We start from the raw sequence: 19,632 nt of genomic DNA, 5'->3' as shown, positions 1-19,632 counted from the left end.
GGGTGGACCTGAACCAGAACCAGAGTAGCTGAGCTGGTTCTTTCCTGAACCCACAGCTGTCACGGTTTCCAGTACAGGGAAACTGACCCGCACCTGTGAGAGGGTGCGGGTTCCAGTGTGGAGACTCCGCCCACTGCCCTGAAGGCTACGTCAGCTTCTATATTACACTCCATCAGGTCCTCCATCAGGTCATCACCCTGAAGGAGCTCTAGAGCTTTGTCTCTCTAGTGTCAATCGTGTGTGTGTGTGTGTGTGTGTGTGTGTGTGTGTGTGTGTGTGTGTGTGTGTGCACGTGTGTATGTGCGCGTGTGTGGAAAGGTGATTGACCCGGATAGGTTTTGTTTGTTGACAAACCGCTAAATGAGAACTGAAGAACCATCTCTGAAGTCACGCCAGGGCCGTCTGAGCATCCAAACAACCACTTCATATGAGCTCAGCGTTCACTCCCAAACCGCACTGATCCTCAAAACAACAAACACTCACTGGACGCGTTCCTGCTGGACGAGACACACAGGAACAGCAGGAGGACAGCATCCACACTCCCGATCACGTCCCTGCGTCTCCCCGAGATTCATAACACCACAGGCCTGATCTGAATAATTCACATTATTTTGTTGCTCCTTTGAGAAATTGTGAAGTTGTTTGAACAGAACTTATCCGGTCAGTGAGCGGGAGTCCAGTGTGAGGTAAAGCCAGATTTCCCACGAGACCCCTGGACGAGTGAAAACACACCTTCTACTGTCTGGGCTGTAGTATTAATGTTGAAGTATTAACCACAGTAAGTAACACACAGAGGAGTGGAGCTGAGTCAGGGTAGAGTGGTGCAGCGTGACTGATCACTGATCAGGAACAGCCAGGCCCCCAGGGGCCAGCCAGGAACAGTTTATTATCAACGGGCATCTGATCCACACATATTTCAGCTCTAAACAACCGTTTCTATGGAGGTTTTTATTTATGTTAGTGATTTGTTCTGGCTTGCGTGGTCTTCTCTGTGTAGAAGGATCAAAGCCCAGGTTGTGTTGCGCGGTGAAGTCCCCTGCCTTTGGCTTGAGTGCTGAACACATTAATCTGCTGGTCAGCTCGGCTGCCTGAATACTGAAAACTGAAAAACACGTTTGCTTTGGGCTGTTTGCAGTGAGGTGTGGAACACACACACATGCCGTTCAGATGTCTAACACGCAGCGAGGTGTATAACGAACACACGCGCTGTTCAAACGTCTAATTAAATATCCGCGGATGGACGGGGTGGGGGTACAGTGTTAGCGGTGGTGTGTTCTGTTTTAACTGAATAATTAGAGATCATTTGAAAGAGGCAATTCTCCATAAATGGGTCCATGACTACATCCTGAGAGTGTGATGCGGTCCTGAGTGCTGTGCTGGAATGTTGTGTTTCCTGAGTAAATGGCATTTGCCCCTTTTTACGGCAGGACCACGGTGGCTCTGCCCAGCTGTGGTGTGTGACACACACTCAGTGGGCTGTGTGTCTGTTCCTCCTGTAGGTGGTGGAGGTCGCCGTCAAGGTCAGTCCCGTGCTGGCCTCTCAAACCTTCCAGCCCCTGTTCCCCCTCGTGTTCCGGGGCGTTCTGGACGGAGAGGTGAGCGCCCAGTCCCCAACGCACTGGACACCAGGACATTTCAGCCGTCTCTCTCTCACACTGTGTGTGCGTGCGTGCATGTGTGTGTGTGTGTGTAGAGGTATCCCGTGGTGATGTCCACGTACCTGGGTGTGGTTGGTCGGGTGCTCCTGCAGAACTCCTGCTTCTTCAGAACCTTCCTAATGCAGATGGCCATGGAGTTAAACCAGGAGGTGATGACACACACACACACACACACACACACACACACACATATATCTATATCGTCCTGTAGATTGTAGGTGGGGGGGGGGGGGGGGTTCATGTGTGTGGTGGGTGTGTCTCTGGGGCAGTAGGGTTCACACTACTGACACTTAGTGAGGGGTGTGTGTCGTGATCTCATGGATGGAGCATTTGTGGACTGGTTCCTGTGGTTTCCTAGGTGGACCATCTCTTGGGCAGCATGATTGAGATGTGGGTGGACCGCATGGACAACATCACTCAGCCGGAGAGACGCAAACTGTCGTCCTTGGCGCTGCTGTCTCTGCTCCCCTCAGACAGCAGGTGAGTTCAGCGGGGAACGTCCCACAGGTTCTGACCCGCCACTTCAAAGCAGGAACCCACAAGGCTAATCACAGACCCCTAAGCCCTTAATCACAGACCCCTCAAGCCCTTAATCACAGACCCCTAAGCCCTTAATCACAGACCCCTAAGCCCTTAATCACAGACCCCTAAGGCCTTAATCACAGACCCCTAAACCCTTAATCACAGACCCATAACCTCCTAATCACAGAACCCTAATCCCATAATCACAGAACCCTAACCCCTTAATCACAGACCCCTAACCCCCTAAAAACAGAACTCTGCCTAGGAATGTGCTGGACTTTAACTTCTAACACTAATGTGAATTTTGACTGAATTCTAGTCATTATCTTTTTATTTGTTTATCTTGCTGAGCGTGTAATTAGCATGTGAGCTGTGAGCGGGGTATTACCTTGGTCAGGTGCGTTTATGGCTGTAATTCCCTGTGCGGGTAGGTGAGAGTGGTTTGGCACAGGTGCAAGGTGATCTGACGTGACTACTTGCCGCCCCATGACAGCTCTGTGCTTATGCAACAGGCGTCAGTACTGCACGCCCCACTGGACATATAGCCAAAGACCTGCCACAGGAGGTGATGTAATCTCCCACTAACGGCTGCGTGAAGCATGAGGGCATATATAGCTCAGTGCCTTCGCTTTCTCCCAGAAAGGCAAAACCCCTCTGGAATGCTGATTGGCTGTCAGGGACGCTGTTATTAAGATGATTTAAATGTTATTGCATGACATAAAGCAGCAGGAAACCCCGTGACCTCTGGGTAATGACTATAGTGTTACATAATGCAGCTTTTCACCATAATAAGCACTGACTTTGAATGTGTGTTATCCGTTTGGGGAGCTGAGAGTTTAAAAGTGACCCAGGCGCTTATATAACTTGCCTGGGACCTCTGTCGATTTTCCATAAAGTGCCAGAACGCTTTGGCTGTCTTCTGATGGACTGTGTCCTGCTCCAGACCTGCTGGAGGAAACCAGTAATGCTGGCATTCAGAAACTTGGCTCTGCATGTCCTGCAACCCTGCAGGACGGCGGTTATGGGTACAGACATCTCTCCACAACCTGGGAGGAGCCTGAGACAACCCCCTGTCCTGGCCATGTCTGTGATGAGAGATCTCTGGTCTGGTGAGCTCTGTGTCTCCCTGGCCCTGTGCATCTCTTCTCCTGTGGACAGTCTGTCTGGCGGCTCTGTTTTCTGCAGAGAAGCAGGGGAAGCAGTCCTGCATGCCGGTGAGGCTGACGGGTCCTGCACAGCCTGCGTCCCTCAGCCAAGGGCTGCGCTAGAGGGCGTGTCTGTGTGTGATGGGGGGTCATGGCTCCAGATCCCAGCAGGACGTGCTCATCTTTCCCTGCGTGTGTCTCTAAAACGGTTCCCTGTAGTTCTGTTAAGCACACATCTGTGTCCACATCTGTAAAATATAGCACACCCTTAAACTGGAGCACATGCACGTAAAATGTATAAAATATAGCCCATATATAGCCACACGCATTTCATATAGAACATAATCTGTGTAATACAAAATGTCTGTGAAATATAAACATCTATGAAATTTTGCATATCTACTAACTTTAGCAAATCTGTAAAAGGTGGTACACATGAAATGCATCTTATCACACAGTAAGTACAGTGGTGCAGGGTAGTACCATGTATAGTACACGTGCAGTGCACATGCAGTACACGTGTAGTCCTATGTAAGGTCATCGCTCCTCTGTGTGAGGGGCCCTCTATGTGAGGTCACAGCACCTCTGTTTGAGGTCATCGCTCCTCTGTGTGAGGTCAGCGCTTCTCTGTGAGGTCACTGCACCCCTGTGTCAGGTGACTGAGCTGGGAAATGTATAGATGTAATGATGTGTAAAGTTATCTTATGCTGGTCTCTGGTTTGGTCTCATATGGACCTTTTGGTCACGTCTGGGGGAAATGATAAGAAATCTTTAATAAGATGTCTCTTTGATGAGTTACCATAGTAACCACAGTAACAGAGGCAGCGCTCACCCTTACATATCAGCAGATTGAGATAAGGCTGGTATTGTGCTCCAGAATAGTATTAAAGTGGTGTGCATTATTGCGTCCGTGGTGGAGGAGCAGAGTGTGATGGATGATGGAAGATTTGGGGCTTATTTGAGTTCTGTGGCGTGCAGCTGCAGCTCAGGCCATCAACACCATACTCTCAGGCCTCCAGCATGGGGCCACTACCGGGATAAACTGTCCAGGATGTCCTCAATATTACTACATCTAACCAGTTACAAACATTGAGAGATGATTACTATTATTATTATTATTAAATTGTTTAGTGAAATATCATTTTGTGCACCATCTGTTGTTTTACCTGTTATGAACAGCCGTCACATTCACTGCATGGTTTTGTGTGTGTGTGTGCATATGCAATCTGTTTTGTTTTGGGGTTTTTTTTGTTTTTCCTTCATCAAGTGGTCTTCTGAAGGTGTTTATAGAGAGACCTGAACAGTCCACACTGTAAAGACCGTGTGTGAGACGTGTGTGTGCGAATGCCGCTAACACCAGCCTTCTTTCCTCAGTGTGGTTCAAGACAAGTTCTGTGGAATCATTAACATATCTGTGGAGGCCCTGCATGATGTGATGACTGAGGACCGAGAGACAGGAACCTTAAAAGAGTAAGTCCGTCTGACTACTGTCCCTGGAACACACACACACCGACATGACAGCATGTTCGTCTCAGTCACGTTTAAACACCAGTAGTTTAGAGTTCTCAGGGTCTGTGTGGAGGGAATGCTTGGGACGAAGAAGTATTGGTAAACATTCCTGTCTAGACCCAATGACCTCTAGCATGTTGAATAATTCATTTTGTGTTTTGCAGATGTCAGTGGTTTTTGGATGCTAGTTTTTATGTCAATGTAAACTTAAGAGATGTCATAATGTGGCATAAAGGGCTGAACACAGGGATGATGAGTGTCACTGCACATTAGAGAGACCTTACATCTATAACCAAAGCCCTTACATCTATAACCAAAGCCCTTACATCTATAACCAAAGCCCATACATCTATAACCAAAGCCCTTACATCTATAACCAAACACCTTACATCTATAACCAAAGCCCTTACATCTATAACCAAACACCTTACATCTATAACCAAAGCCCATACATCTATAACCAAACACCTTACATCTATAACCAAAGCCCAGGGGGATGTGAGGAGGCTGCTGAGATGTGACGTTGATCAGTCTGACACAGCTGACGGATGCGGACTGTAGCTTATGTCATATGTTGGTGGCTGTTGTGTGCAGCAGAAGTTCTCTGAGGCTGGAAAATGAAGAATAACAGTTTATCTCCTTTTGATATTCTCTCATCCCACACCCTTTCTCTCTCTCTCTCTCTCTCTCCCCCCCCTCTCTCTCTCTGTCTGTCCCTCTCTCTCTCTCTCTCTCTCTCTCTCTCTCTCTCTCTCTCTCTCTCCCTCCATCTCTCTGTCCCCTGTCTCACTTTCTCAGTTGTATGCTCATGAATCACTTGGAGGAGCCCAAGTTATCTGATGATGAAGAACCTCCAACAGAACAGGACAAGAGGAGGAAACTGGTGAGTGACACGCATGGGGTCAGAGGTCATAGGTTACACAGCCTTAATGATGATGGTTGAGTGTGGAGTCAGAGGTCATAGGGTTACAAGCCCTTAATGATGATGGTTGAGTGTGGGGTCAGAGGTCATAGGGTTACAAGCCCTTAAAGATGATGGTTGAGTGTGAAGTCAGAGGTCATAGGGTTACGTGCTAATATTGATGATATAGAGCATGGGGTCAGAGGTTATAGGGTTACATGCTTTTAATGATGTTGCGCATGGGGTAAGGGGTTATAGGGTTACACATTCTTAACAATGATGGCATCACAGGCTTAAAACCCAATATTAGATCATCAGTAAACACACACATATTGTGGATATACACACACATGCCACAGTCACACATTTATGTTGGCTGATCAGAGTCACTTTGTGGGGTCACTGTGTGGGATCAGTGTGAGCATCTGTGTTTACAGTGTTCCAGATCTGAAATAATTAACAGTGTCAGCTGCAATGAACAGAGCTGTCATAGCTGTCAGTTCAAAGTGATGCTGCACAAGTAATCCTAGTTAACCCCATGGAAAGAAATGTTTTTTTTGCAGTATGAGTGATCTTCAGGAACTTTGAGACAGTTCGTAAACCCTAAACAGACATCAGAGCTGGGTGTGTTTGTCTCTGTGTTTTATAGAGTGGCAGGGCTGGGTGGGTTTGTCTGTGTTTTATCAGAGTGGCAGCGCTGGGTGGGTTTGTCTGTGTTTTATCAGAGTGGCAGGGCTGGGTGGGTTTGTCTGTGTTTTATCAGAGTGGCAGCACTGGGTGGGTTTGTCTGTGTTTTATTTTGTGGCAGCGCTGGGTGGGTTTGTCTGTGTTTTATCTGTGGCAGCACTGGGTGGGTTTGTCTGTGTTTTATTATAGTGGCAGGGCTGGGTGGGTTTGTCTGTGTTTTATCAGAGTGGCAGGGCTGGGTGCGTTTGTCTGTGTTATATCAGAGTGGCAGGGCTGGGTGGGTTTGTCTGTGTTTTATCAGAGTGGCAGCGCTGGGTGGGTTTGTCTGTGTTTTATCAAAGTGGCAGCGCTGGGTGGGTTTGTCTGTGTTTTATCAGAGTGGCAGGGCTGGGTGGGTTTGTCTGTGTTTTATTATAGTGGCAGGGCTGGGTGGGTTTGTCTGTGTTTTATCAGAGTGGCAGGGCTGGGTGGGTTTGTCTGTGTTTTATAGGAGTGGCAGGGCTGGGTGGGTTTGTCTGTGTTTTATCAGAGTGGCAGCGCTGGGTGGGTTTGTCTGTGTTTTATAGGAGTGGCAGCACTGGGTGGGTTTGTCTGTGTTATATCAGAGTGGCAGCGCTGGGTGGGTTTGTCTGTGTTATATCAGAGTGGCAGCGCTGGGTGGGTTTGTCTGTGTTTTATCAGAGTGGCAGGGCTGGGTGGGTTTGTCTGTGTTTTATTATAGTGGCAGGGCTGGGTGGGTTTGTCTGTGTTTTATCAGAGTGGCGGGGCTGGGTGGGTTTGTCTGTGTTTTATCAGAGTGGCAGGGCTGGGTGGGTTTGTCTGTGTTTTATAGGAGTGGCAGGGCTGGGTGGGTTTGTCTGTGTTTTATCAGAGTGGCAGGGCTGGGTGGGTTTGTCTGTGTTTTATCAGAGTGGCAGCGCTGGGTGGGTTTGTCTGTGTTATATCAGAGTGGCAGCGCTGGTTGGGTTTGTCTGTGTTATATCAGAGTGGCAGCGCTGGGTGGGTTTGTCTGTGTTTTATCAGAGTGGCAGGGCTGGGTGGGTTTGTCTGTGTTTTATCAGAGTGGCAGGGCTGGGTGGGTTTGTCTGTGTTTTATCAGAGTGGCAGGGCTGGGTGGGTTTGTCTGTGTTTTATCAGAGTGGCAGCGCTGGATGGGTTTGTCTGTGTTTTATCAGAGTGGCAGCGCTGGGTGGGTTTGTCTGTGTTTTATCAGAGTGGCAGGGCTGGGTGGGTTTGTCTGTGTTTTATCAGAGTGGCAGGGCTGGGTGGGTTTGTCTGTGTTATATCAGAGTGGCAGCGCTGGGTGGGTTTGTCTGTGTTATATCAGAGTGGCAGGGCTGGGTGGGTTTGTCTGTGTTTTATCTTAGTGGCATGGCTGGGTGGGTTTGTCTGTTATATTTGTGGCAGCGCTGGGTGAGCTCAGTCTTGTACCTCCATGGACCCGCCGGTGTTGCCTTTATTCCACACTCTTGTCCCCTCATATCTTTTCTGTTAGATTAGTTCTTCCTGAATGATGTGTAGTAGTTGCTGCCTTCAGATTAATAAGTGTGAAGTAAACCTGGAGTTTGGAAGGTTAAAGCTGTTATGTTCATATGAGCGTGACGAGCAGCAGGCTGAACCCGTCTGAACACACGACACTGTAGCATTCAGCTCCAGCCCAGGCTGTTTGATACAGGCACCTGTTCTGTATTGATCTGTGTGTGGGTCAGTGGTGACCTTTCCTGAGGCATGGCGAGTGCCTTGGCATCAGTCAGGAGGTAGTCATTTACAAACAGCGCAGGGGCCGTAAAGGTCAGATCTGGCTTTTTGCATCCATGGGTTTCTGCTGCAGTGATGTATGGACAGTGTATTTACAGCATGGTTGATGTCTGGGAGCAGGAGAGATCAGTAGCAGGGGAGATCAGCAGTGAAGGAGGAGAGATCAGCAGACTGTTTGACTTAGCACCTGTTTTATTCAGTGGTGTCTCGGTGGTAACAGTACTCTACTAGTAATCAGAAGGTTACTCAATTGTCTGAACAAAGTTGTGTTCAGACAGAATTGTAAGTAGCTTTGGATAAAAGCATCAGATAAATACCATAAATGTAATTGTAAATGTTTTGTTTCATCTCTCATCTCACTCCTCCTCTTTGCTGGAATTTGACTTTTGATTGGTCACGGTTGATATTTTGTGTGCATGCTACAGCTACAGCGAGTTCCTCAGGGCACGTGTGTACACGTTTGTGTGTGCAGATGGCCTTGGATAACGTGCGTGTTTACCGCTGTTTCTGAGTGAAAGCCTGTTTGCATGAGACTTTTCCTCTTCTGCACCCGCAGGCCTCACTGTGTGGCTTACGGAGGGACGCCGTGTCTGCAGTGGCCAGCACGCATGTTTGTTCCTCCTCTGTCAGTCCGCTACAGTTATTGTTGTAGTTAACAAACAGGAGCTGCTGGAACTTTGCATGCTTGGAGCTCAATTCTTTCCTCTCCTGTTCTACTCTATAGTTTTAGTCCTCATGCACTGTGGGCTTTGGACCTCAGAATGGGCGATGGAGGCCCAGCTCAGCCGTCGCAGCTCCGTGGCTCCCGGACGTCTGAGAGTGCTCAGTTCTCCTCCACCACTCGCTCTTAAGAGTGTCTGAGGCTTTGGATTCCCAGCATCTGCTTGCAGTGGGGACGTTAATGGGCCCTCGTTAGGAGATGCTAACGGGCCCTCGTTAGGAGATGTTAACGGGCCCTCGTTAGGAGATGTTAACGGGCCCTCGTTAGGAGATGTTAACGGGCCCTCGTTAGGAGATGTTAACAAGCCCTCGTTAGGAGAATCATAATGGATACCTGCTTTCTCCAAACAATAACGGATCATGTAACTGCTTAAGATAATAATCTCCTTGTGTTGGAGTCGTAGTTCTCAAAATAACTATTGTAGGCTTTGGCCCAAAGTGCCATGAGCAGCTGATCTTTTGTTGCGGTGAAAATGTGTCATCTTCTCCTTTGGTCAGATATCACTGGGTCATTTTTGTTGCCAATTATTTTATCTAATTGGCAGTTACATATTTATACCATCTGTAGCTCACCAGTCTTCACAGAGGCGCCTTCCACCACCACTTTGGAACGTGTTTGAAGGCTTAGTAAGTAATTACTTAAACAAGTTGTACTGTTGAAAGACACAGGCGCTAAGGGCTTTGTCTTTCTGTGTAGTTCTGTGGACGTTCTCTGGTGGTGGTTCTGTGGTGTCCACACACTCTGAAGTGTCCTTTAATTGGCCCATTTCACTGTATGTCCACTAACTGTATGTCCTGAGATTTGAACAGTGTTTTCTTTAGTTTTCTTCTCCTTACACTCCTGCTGATGAAGATTACAAGAATGGTGCATGGTGTCAGGATAACAAGTTTCCTCTGCTCACCCAGAATGCCGTGCAGGGCTGCTTTTAATTGCACATGTCTGGAAGCAGGTGGATATGATGAGAAAGTTATCCTGCAGGATGGCGTGTGTTCTGTGGGGGGTTTGTAAATGATAAAGGTGTTTCATTGCTACACTGGTGCTTTCATACACACATCCATGTGTAGCTGTACTTTGGCTTTTTTAAATTTATTTCTTTACTGGTGTCTAGTATGTATAAATATTGAAATTCATGAATGCATAAATCCATCTTGGGACTTTTCTCTGCGTACTGTTCTAAATCGCACGCTCTTCTCTCCCGAGTGCAGGTCCTGGCCTCTCATCTGATCTCAGATCAGTGACTAGTTGGAGGAGACTGAAAACTGGCCTCAAGTCCAGGCTTTTATTTCCTGATAGATGCTCTTAACAGTGTTTTAGAACACTCGCTCTCTGTGGAGGGCTGACAGACGTGCCTCACTTACAGCCGTGAGTCTCGTGAGGGATGTTGGGACAGGGACATTAGGTTAGCTCTCAGAGTCACCCCTCCGATGTCAGCCTTGATGGGCGCTCAAAACAGATTGTAGTTTGACATGTTTGAAGAGTCTTATGGTTTGTTTCACATTTCATGAGTCACATCTTCATCCGTCATGGCGAGCAGACAGATTTTGGGCCGTTGGGGGATGTTAATGATGAAAACACATTTGTTTAGATAAAAACACATTTTCATCTATTTTCTTTGTTTATTTTGGGGGGTGGCATGTGTCTCTTTTAACCTGTGTCCAGCCTTGGCTAAGCAGGCCTTAGATTTAACATGGCAAACCTGCTCTTGGCTGGGGAGACAGTTACAACCCCCCACCGCCTGCCACCACTACCACCACCAACACCACTACCACCACTAACACCATTAACAACCCCCCCACCAACACCATTAACACTACTGCCACCACTAACACCATTAACAACCCACCACCATTAACACCACCAACACCATTAACACCCCCCCAACACCATTAACACCACTACCACCACTAACACTGCCACCACTAACACCATTGATAACACCACCCCCACCATTAACACCTCCAACACCACTAACACCACCACCATTAACACCACTACCACTCACAGACCAGCCAGTGCAGAGTCGTCCCCAGACCTGCTAAATCTGACCTTTCAGAAGCTGTTCCTTCAGTGATGTGTTTATGCTTCAGGAGTGTCTAACGACAACAGGACACTCTGAATATTAATTCAAGTCATTCTTGACTTTTTGCCAGAGGTTGTCTGCCCCGAAGTCCTTCTTGCACCAAACGTACAGTCTGCTTGATGTCTGAGTGCTGAGTGTCTCTGCTTGTAAAAACCTGTTTTACTCAGCAGCTGCCTCCTTTGTGTAAGAAGCTGTGAAGTCCCTCTCTGTCTGTCCTCCTGATGGCTGGGAGCTGTGTTCACATTATTTTCAGTGGATGTATTTGAAGGGTTGTGTCTCCGGCGGCTGTGAGTGGGGGTTAGTCTTCAGAGCGGAGACAGCACGTGCTGTCTCTGTATACCGACTTCTGCAAGCCTGAAAAAGACTCTGTGGTTTTCATACTGAACACATTTGGTTTGGGCAGATGGAACTAATGAAAGTTTATTTGAAATATGTAAATGTGAAGCGCTGGTACTGATGTGAGGTCCGCATGCTCCCACCCGGTTCACACGTGCACCGTGCATTAATGCAGCTTACTGAGGTCACTGAAGTCACGTTTCACCGCGTAAAAATATTATCTGGTGCGTCCTGCCTGACAGGGCTGCGTTACCATGACGACAGCCATGTGGTGGCCAGCCCAACGGGACCTAACTGTAACGGCGGTTCAGGTAATAACGTCGGTCCGGTTTCTGCAGTGCTGGTAATGTGGGTAACTGTGCGTGTGGACGTGAGTCTGTGATTCCACAGGATGGAGTGAGACCTGTTCAGAATCAGCCCTCACCTCGATTCTGTGTTCTGGATATTATTCACATGATCAGAGGGACGTCACACAGTACATCCTGATGCGCATCGTTGTGAATCTTTTCATTCATTCATTTTACATTTTTCCTAAGAATTAGTAAGATGGGTAAATCTGAAGCCGTTTTCCCGCAGCTGGGCACAGTGGGCAGGTGAAGCGCCCCCCTGCCACGAGCCCGTGTGACAAACACTCAGTACTGAACACCGTGAGGCCACCTGGTCCATAAATTATATTCCCATTATGTAAAACAAATATAAATGCAGCTTGGGTGTGACACTGCCTTCTCTGGAAAGGAAAAAGAAACAAAATTTATTTGTAAACAATAATACCGGTCTGTCCTTTAGTTACAGCGTGAGTGACTCCCTATGAATGTGGAATGAGACGTGTCATCTAAACATGTTCTATGTGAACACACTCAGTTTCATCTATACACCACTGTGGTCAACAGTCAGAGAGCAGTTCTGGAGAATACTGCACATCTGTTATTTATATACATATATGATTAAAAGTAATGTCACTTTGCTCAAATTCTATTGCATAGTATTAAAGAATTGTCCCCTCTGAAAGAGTGACTCTGAATACAGCACTCTTTATTTGAAAAGTGCACAAAGTGCACTTTTTTGGCATCCACTGCTGAGGTCTAAACCACTAACTAACGCCTTCAGCAGAAACCCACCCTACAGCCCAACGCCTGCTGGGGGAATAAGACCACTCAGTCCACGCAGAGTGGTTGGGCTTGGCTGTGCTGGTCAGGTTGTCAGATAATTAAACGAAAGCCTTATTTTAGTGTTCTAATGTCCAAGTCCAAGTGACCGTCTCTAATATAACACGTCTATGTTATCCAGCCTAAGTTACCCCTCTCATTTAATCTAGAGCACAAAGACTGATCCTAGGTCAGGCAGTGTGGTGCAGCGTAGCGAGGTTACCGAGCAAACACACATTCTGATTGTCACCCCAGAATTATAGCCGAGCACAATATGTAACAGCTCATAACTCAATAGAAATATGATTAAAAAATACTGCTCATAAACCAGCTGAATTTGGTAGTGGTGCTTTGTGAAAGCTGTCTGGGCATGGCCCTAATATTCTAATGAAGCACATGACTAACAGCGGTTGGATGCTCCCAGTCTGCTGCTTGGAGAGAGCTGGGACGGTTCTACATGAGTGCACTGATGCTGAACAAGTTATTGTACAAGACGAGCATGATGGGCAGCCCAGACACAGACCATAATGGAACTGGGAGGACTGGCGTCAGTCTTGTAGGTGGTGAGGGCAACGCTTCTGTGAACTTTACCCCGGATTAAAGTACTCCATTCATAGCTGAACACACTGGAAAGGTACTCATCACTTGGACATGCATGTTGTGCCCAAAAGACCAATGTTACCCAAGTGCATCATAGGTGCATGGCTCTAGGGCTACTGGGTCTTTAAACGTGCGCTGGGTCAGGTTGTGGTTTGGATCAGGAGTTTCTTGTGGTTTCCGTAACAGCAAGTGGTGGTGGTGGTGTTATTAATAATAATAATATTATTGTTATTAGAAAGCTTGACTTCAGACCCCATCATTGTAGGTCTGCCCCAGCACTGCTTCCAGGAGAGATGGAGACCCCGTCTGAACGATGTTAGATCCAGTAGAGATGGAGACCGAGTCTGAATGATGTTAGATCCAGGAGAGATGGAGAGCCTGTCTGAACGATGGTCAGATCCAGCAGAGATGGAGACCCTGTCTGAATGATCTTTAGTAGCTGTTAAACAGTTCACTCCAGAACGTTCCAGTAGGATCACAGTTCTCTCCTGAGCCACTAACCCGTCTGTGAAAGACCTTCTTGACTTTCAGTGCACACATCTCTTTTTTGAGAGACTGAGTTTCAAACAGTTCTTACTGAAGGTGCCGTCCTCCCTTTGCCAATTGAAGTTTTCAACATAACATAACCAATAATGATGGATTATAATGACAGTTTTAATGACGCTCTTATAATAGACTTGTAATGGCGGTCTGTGGAACTGATGAAGTGCTGCTTGGTACTCATGTAGAACCTAATTTCCATAAATCCAGTAACAGGACTTAGAGCGTCTAGCATGGCATCAGACATCTGGAACCCACAATGCACTGTAGACTATGAACTGTAGATTTTATACTGTAGATTATATACAGTAGATTATGAACTGTATATTACAGCTCCATTACAGCTCTGTCACAGCTCCGTTACAACACTGTTACAACTCCATCATGTATAAAACAATTATGGCAGTACAGTACTTTTTTATAACTACACAGGAAACTTGTCATAACTGGCTTGGCGTGTTCTGCTCTAAGAACTCACCTCTGCAGGATCTATTTTATGTGTGACTTGATGAAGTGTCTCTAGAACTGAGGAGGGTAGTCTGGGAGAACCAGGCTCATCTAGTGTCAGTGCAACCATGAGGCTGTGGGGCTCCTTCAGTCCAAACCCCACGCAGCCAATCACGCTACAGGGCTCCCTCAGTCCAAACCCCACGCAGCCAATCACGCTACACGGCTCCCTCAGTCCAAACCCCACGCAGCCAATCACGCTACAGGGCTCCCTCAGTCCAAACCCCACGCAGCCAATCACGCTACAGGGCTCCCTCAGTCCAAACCCCACGCAGCCAATCACGCTACAGGGCTCCCTCAGTACAAACCCCACGCAGCCAATCACGCTACAGGGCTCCCTCAGTCCAAACCCCACGCAGCCAATCACGCTACAGGGCTCCCTCAGTCCAAACCCCACGCAGCCAATCACGTTACAGGGCTCCCTCAGTCCAAACCCCACGCAGCCAATCACGCTACAGGGCTCCCTCAGTCCAAACCCCACACAGCCAATCACGCTACAGGGCTCCCTCAGTCCGAAACCCCACGCAGCCAATCACGCTACAGGGCTCCCTCAGTCCAAACCCCACACAGCCAATCACGCTACAGGGCTCCCTCAGTCCGAAACCCCACGCAGCCAATCACGCTACAGGACTCCCTCAGTCCAAACCCCACGCAGCCAATCACGCTACAGGGCTCCCTCAGTCCAAACCCCACGCAGCCAATCACGCTACAGGGCTCCCTCAGTCCAAACCCCACGCAGCCAATCACGCTACAGGGCTCCCTCAGTCCAAACCCCACGCAGCCAATCACGCTACAGGGCTCCCTCAGTCCAAACCCCACGCAGCCAATCACGCTACAGGGTTCCTCAGTCCAAACCCCACACAGCCAATCATGCTACAGGGCTCCCTCAGTCCAAACCCCACAAAGCCAATCACGCTACAGGGTTCACTCAGTCCAAACCCCACACAGCCAATCATGCTACAGGGCTCCCTCATTCAAAACCCCACACAACCAATCAGAAGTGTCAACTGTGTTGAGCCAGCCAACCCCAGCTGTTGCCCTGACACCGCTGGTCCCACCCTTCCACAAACTCAGCAAGGCTCAATCACACACCTGTCTCAATGTCTACAGGACATGAAGGAGGACACTGGATCGGTGATGTCCAGACAGACTGACTGACGCGTCAGATTACCGATGTCCTTGAGAGACCCCATCTTAATCAGTGTTTATCTACACACTGGACCCGGTGAGCCTGCGGAGTTTAATCAGAGATTCAGGCTCCAGCTCAGCGCCTGTGCTGATGTGTTTTACATTCTGGTTAGGAGATCTCGTGTCCAGCACACGCTGAGTCAGCACTGCGCATCTGTGCCCTTCACGGCTGGCGAGGGCATGTTTAATACTGACGCGTTTCAGCCGTTTGCTGTATGCTGTTTCATATATAGAGTGCAGCTTTGACCTTTAATCTGGCCTAATGGATGCTCTGGCCCAGGTTTTGGAGTCGATCTGATCCACACAGACACGTTTTGAAAGCGGCTGTAACAGTTTTACAGACTTTCACTTGAAGGCGAGAGAAGTCAAGTAGCACTTATGGTGCGTCTGCCTACTCGTAACCACCAATGTGGCATAACACATTGAAGCTTTAAGCTTTAGGCGAGGAGTTGGACCAGCATCTGAGGAGTGTGGCTCCCGGGACTGATCTGGGCCAGCGTCTGAGGAGCGTGGCTCCTGTCTGAACCCGGACAGCGTATGAGGCTCCCGGGACTGATCTGGGCCAGCGTCTGAGGAGCGTGGCTCCTGTCTGAACCCGGACAGCGTATGAGGCTCCCGGGACTGATCTGGGCCAGCGTCTGAGGAGCGTGGCTCCTGTCTGAACCCGGACAGCGTATGAGGCTCCCGGGACTGATCTGGGCCAGCGTCTGAGGAGCGCGGCTCCTGTCTGAACCCGGACAGCGTATGAGGCTCCCAGGCTGAACTGGGCCAGTGTTTGAGGAGCGTGACTCCTGTCTGAACTGGGACAGCATATGAGGCTCCCTGGCTTTGGACACATGGTGGACTGAACAGGGCCTTGAGGAAGCCCTGACATTTATAAACCTCTAACAACTTTGCAAACACACAGATCTTGTCACGCTTTAAAAATGTTTCCATCTTTGGCAGTTCCTACTTCCCATCTTTATCTTCCTGATTTGTCCTTTTTCACAGCAGCTTTTCTTTCTTAACGCTGCAATCTCGCATTTCTTGGTTTGCGCACATGAAATAAGGACATACAGGTCAGAAAACAGAGATTAAACTGGTATTAATAATTCACTAATGAAACTTGTTCTTCTCAATAGTGGAGACTGAAAGCAGAACTGCAGTGTAAGTTTGGCAAGGCCAGTCCTTCACATAAAGGACAAGCATCTCAGTCAGAGGGTTCCCCATGACCATGAGGATTCCCCATGACCATGAGGGTTCCCCATGACCCTCGCCAGCTGTTGTTAACTTTCCTGGTTTTCTTTCTTCACCTGTAGACACCAGCTTGTTCTATAACTGCAGGTCTTTTCCCTAATGTGTAAACGCCACACATCTTAAATAATGTCCGTGTCCGTTTCCTGATCTGGGAGTTGAGTGAATGATCATAATCCAGCCCTGGAATCCACTCTAATCCAGGTTAAATTCTACTTTGGTTCCATCTTTTTCCTAAATTGTGGTGAGAGGAACCTGGGTTGTGATGTTCTTCTGATCAAGGCTGAGTTATGTCTGTGGAAGTCCTCGCCAGCAGCTGTTTTTCTGCCTGGTGTGCCCCAAGGTCATATTCTCCAGCGTTAATCAGGGATTCATTGATCTGTCTTGCTCCAGTTGAAAATTTACAGTTCCTGTGATGTCACTGTACAGGCGCATTGCCCCACGCTTCGCTGCATGCTCATATGTTTCCTCCCATAGATTCAGAGGGGTTAAATTCATCAATGCCTGCAGGATTTTTCCTTGGGTCCTTTGTGTTGTAGTTATTGAGACTGTGTTGGAGAATTCAGTCTTTGACCACGTGTGTCATTTTGTTGTGCATCAGTTCCACCTCTTTAACCTCTCATGTTTTCTCTGTCTCATGTGGGTGTGTAAAGGTGACTATGTACAAGTGAATTTCAAGATGTTTCAAACTGAAAAGCCTTTTTTTAGGCGAGAGACCTCCCTAAATTCCTAAACTACTAAACTCATAAGCACCATGTTTTTAGTTCTTAGTCTTCCCCACACCTCAAGAGTGAACTAAGACCAGATGTCCAGTTACACCGGATGTACACACTCCTGTCCAGTTACACCGGACGTACACACTCCTGTCCAGTTACACCGGACGTACACACCCCTGCTCCTGTTACACCGGACGTACACACCCCTGCTCCTGTTACACCGGACGTACACACCCCTGCTCCTGTTACACCGGACGTACACACCCCTGCTCCTGTTACACCGGACGTACACACCCCTGCTCCTGTTACACCGGACGTACACACCCCTGCTCCTGTTACACCGGACGTACACACCCCTGCTCCTGTTACACCGGACGTACACACCCCTACTCCTGTTACACCGGACGTACACACTCCTGCTCCTTCTTTTTCACGCGTGACCTGCTCAGCTGTGCTACACTCTGCTAACACAGGGGGTGCTGTGCAGCAATGGCAGCAGCCACCGGGGCTGCCCCAGATGCATCAATAAAGCTGAAAATCTACTTTACCTCCTGCTCCCATGCTGCCTCTTCACCTCCCTTAATTACCCTTCTTAATTACCCCCTTGTTCTCATAGGGTGTTAATTAAATCTCCCAGCAGCAGAATTCCACTATTTTGTTTTCCCAAACTGTGGAAGCAATTAAATATGAAAACCTAGTTAATGTTTGCAGCTCTGTTTTTGGGGGAGTTGTAGAAGTCTTTAATGTGGTTCTCCCGGCGTGATGTGATTGTGTGTTTGAGAGCTGACTAACCTTCTCCCTTGTCCACACTCCAGGCCTCATCAATGATTCGCTTAGATTCCCAGGACCGCTTGACATTCAGCTCACCATACTGTCCTCATCTGCATGCATGTGTCACATGTGCAGAAGTGTTGGGAATGTCGACTGTGTGTGGATAGTCTATGTCCTCCTGATATTGTGTGTGTGTTTGCGTGTGTGTGTGTTTGCGTGTTTGCGCGTGTCTGTGTTTGCGCGTGTCTGTGTTTGCGTGTGCGTGTCTGTGTTTGCGTATGCGTGTGTCTGTGTTTGCGCGTGTCTGTGTTTGCGTGTGCGTGTCTGTGTTTGCGTATGCGTGTCTGTGTTTGCGTATGCGTGTCTGTGTGCGTGTCTGTGTGTGTGTGTGTGCGTGTGTGTGCGTGTGTGTGCGTGCGTGTGCGTGTGTGTGTGTGTGTGTGTGTGTGTAGCTTCTTCTCCAGGACCCTGTACACACAGTGTCCCTGCAGCAGTTTGTGTATGAGAAGCTGACATCCCAGCAGGCCCTTCTGGGGGAGGGGTCCTTCCAGGCGCTGATGGAGACTGTGGACAGCGAGATCGTGAGGCAGCTGCAGGAATTCCTGCAGGGTTTGTGAGGAAGAGGAGCAGCTCCCGAGGAGGAAGAGTGAAAAGGAACGGCCATCAAACAGTGAAACCAACTTTCTTGTTTTTGTTTTGTTTTTCTTGACTTCTGTGACCCTGAGGCTGAGACAAACATCCCAGAGACAGAGACCCCGCATACAGGCAGAGTGAAGGGTGCCCACTGCGATACATACACGCCAGGAGTGTTTACATACACATACAAATTAACAAGTGTAAGTTTTGTATTTATGCCCAGTGTGACAGGCTACGTGATGTCATCCCCTCCTCACTAACCCCGCCCCTCCCTCCAGCCAATCTGATTCATTTTCTTGCTCTATGAGACTTTTTTCCCTGTATTTTGTGATGAATGCCACGTATGAACAGAAGGAAAGGATGTGTATAGGAAAGGATGACCCCTGACCTCCGACCCCCAACACGCTGCTGCTACTGCTCCAACGCTGCACCTCCTGGGAGGCCCAGCAGGGGGCGTGGAAACCAAAAATGAAATGATTTCTTTTCTCAAAAACCCCACATTTGCATTGTTGATGTGCGAGTGAAGATTCCTGCAGTGAGCAGCAGGTTTCTGACCCCTGGCTCAGGCCGACTGAGCAGGTGTGAAGATGTGCAGGTGTTGAGGGATCAGTCTTATGTTTCTCACTGTCACTGTGATTGAGTTCAGAGTCCAATTAAAAGCTGTGTCCTCAAGCCTTTATTTATCTCACACACGCTCTCTTTAACAAGCACACTCTGTACATCAGCCATTGGTCGCCACACCAGCTGGGAGTTCTGTAAAACATCTTTTGTTTTTCCCGTTGAAACCCAGGCAATAAAGTTTTGTTCTTGACTAACGGCTGCTTACTGAGGGATCTGGTTACTGGCGTGCTTGTCTCAGAATTACACCTTCACCAGGTCCGCTGGATTATGTGCCTGGCAGTAATAGCAGATGTATAATGTTACTGCTTAAATCAACTCAGTAATAAGACTTAGTAGTTACAGTGGCCAGTAATCTGCT

The 19,632-nt window shown here is 48.2% G+C and overlaps 1 protein-coding gene across 5 annotated transcripts in view; it reads left to right on the top strand.

The window, feature by feature from the left end:
• Positions 1 to 19,632, top strand: part of ipo11 (importin 11) — a 108,093-nt gene that overhangs the window by 56,528 nt on the left and 31,933 nt on the right. For 3 of the 5 annotated variants that reach the window (XM_035536172.1, XM_035536170.1, XM_035536171.1), the window contains exons 25-29: positions 1,500 to 1,595; positions 1,694 to 1,807; positions 2,017 to 2,138; positions 4,700 to 4,795; positions 5,633 to 5,717. In XM_035536172.1, the coding sequence (XP_035392065.1) occupies positions 1,500 to 1,595; positions 1,694 to 1,807; positions 2,017 to 2,138; positions 4,700 to 4,795; positions 5,633 to 5,717 (513 nt within the window). Of the gene's footprint in view, positions 1 to 1,499; positions 1,596 to 1,693; positions 1,808 to 2,016; positions 2,139 to 4,699; positions 4,796 to 5,632; positions 5,718 to 18,469; positions 19,469 to 19,632 lie in introns of those variants that run through there. The other 2 variants (XM_035536174.1, XM_035536173.1) reach the window with 1 other exon arrangement.

The sequence above is a fragment of the Electrophorus electricus genome, chromosome 18 (assembly GCF_013358815.1).
Source record: "Electrophorus electricus isolate fEleEle1 chromosome 18, fEleEle1.pri, whole genome shotgun sequence".
Taxonomy (NCBI): domain Eukaryota; kingdom Metazoa; phylum Chordata; class Actinopteri; order Gymnotiformes; family Gymnotidae; genus Electrophorus; species Electrophorus electricus.
The sequence above is the reverse complement of the archived record's forward strand: the minus strand, read 5'-3'. Positions and strand labels throughout refer to the sequence as shown.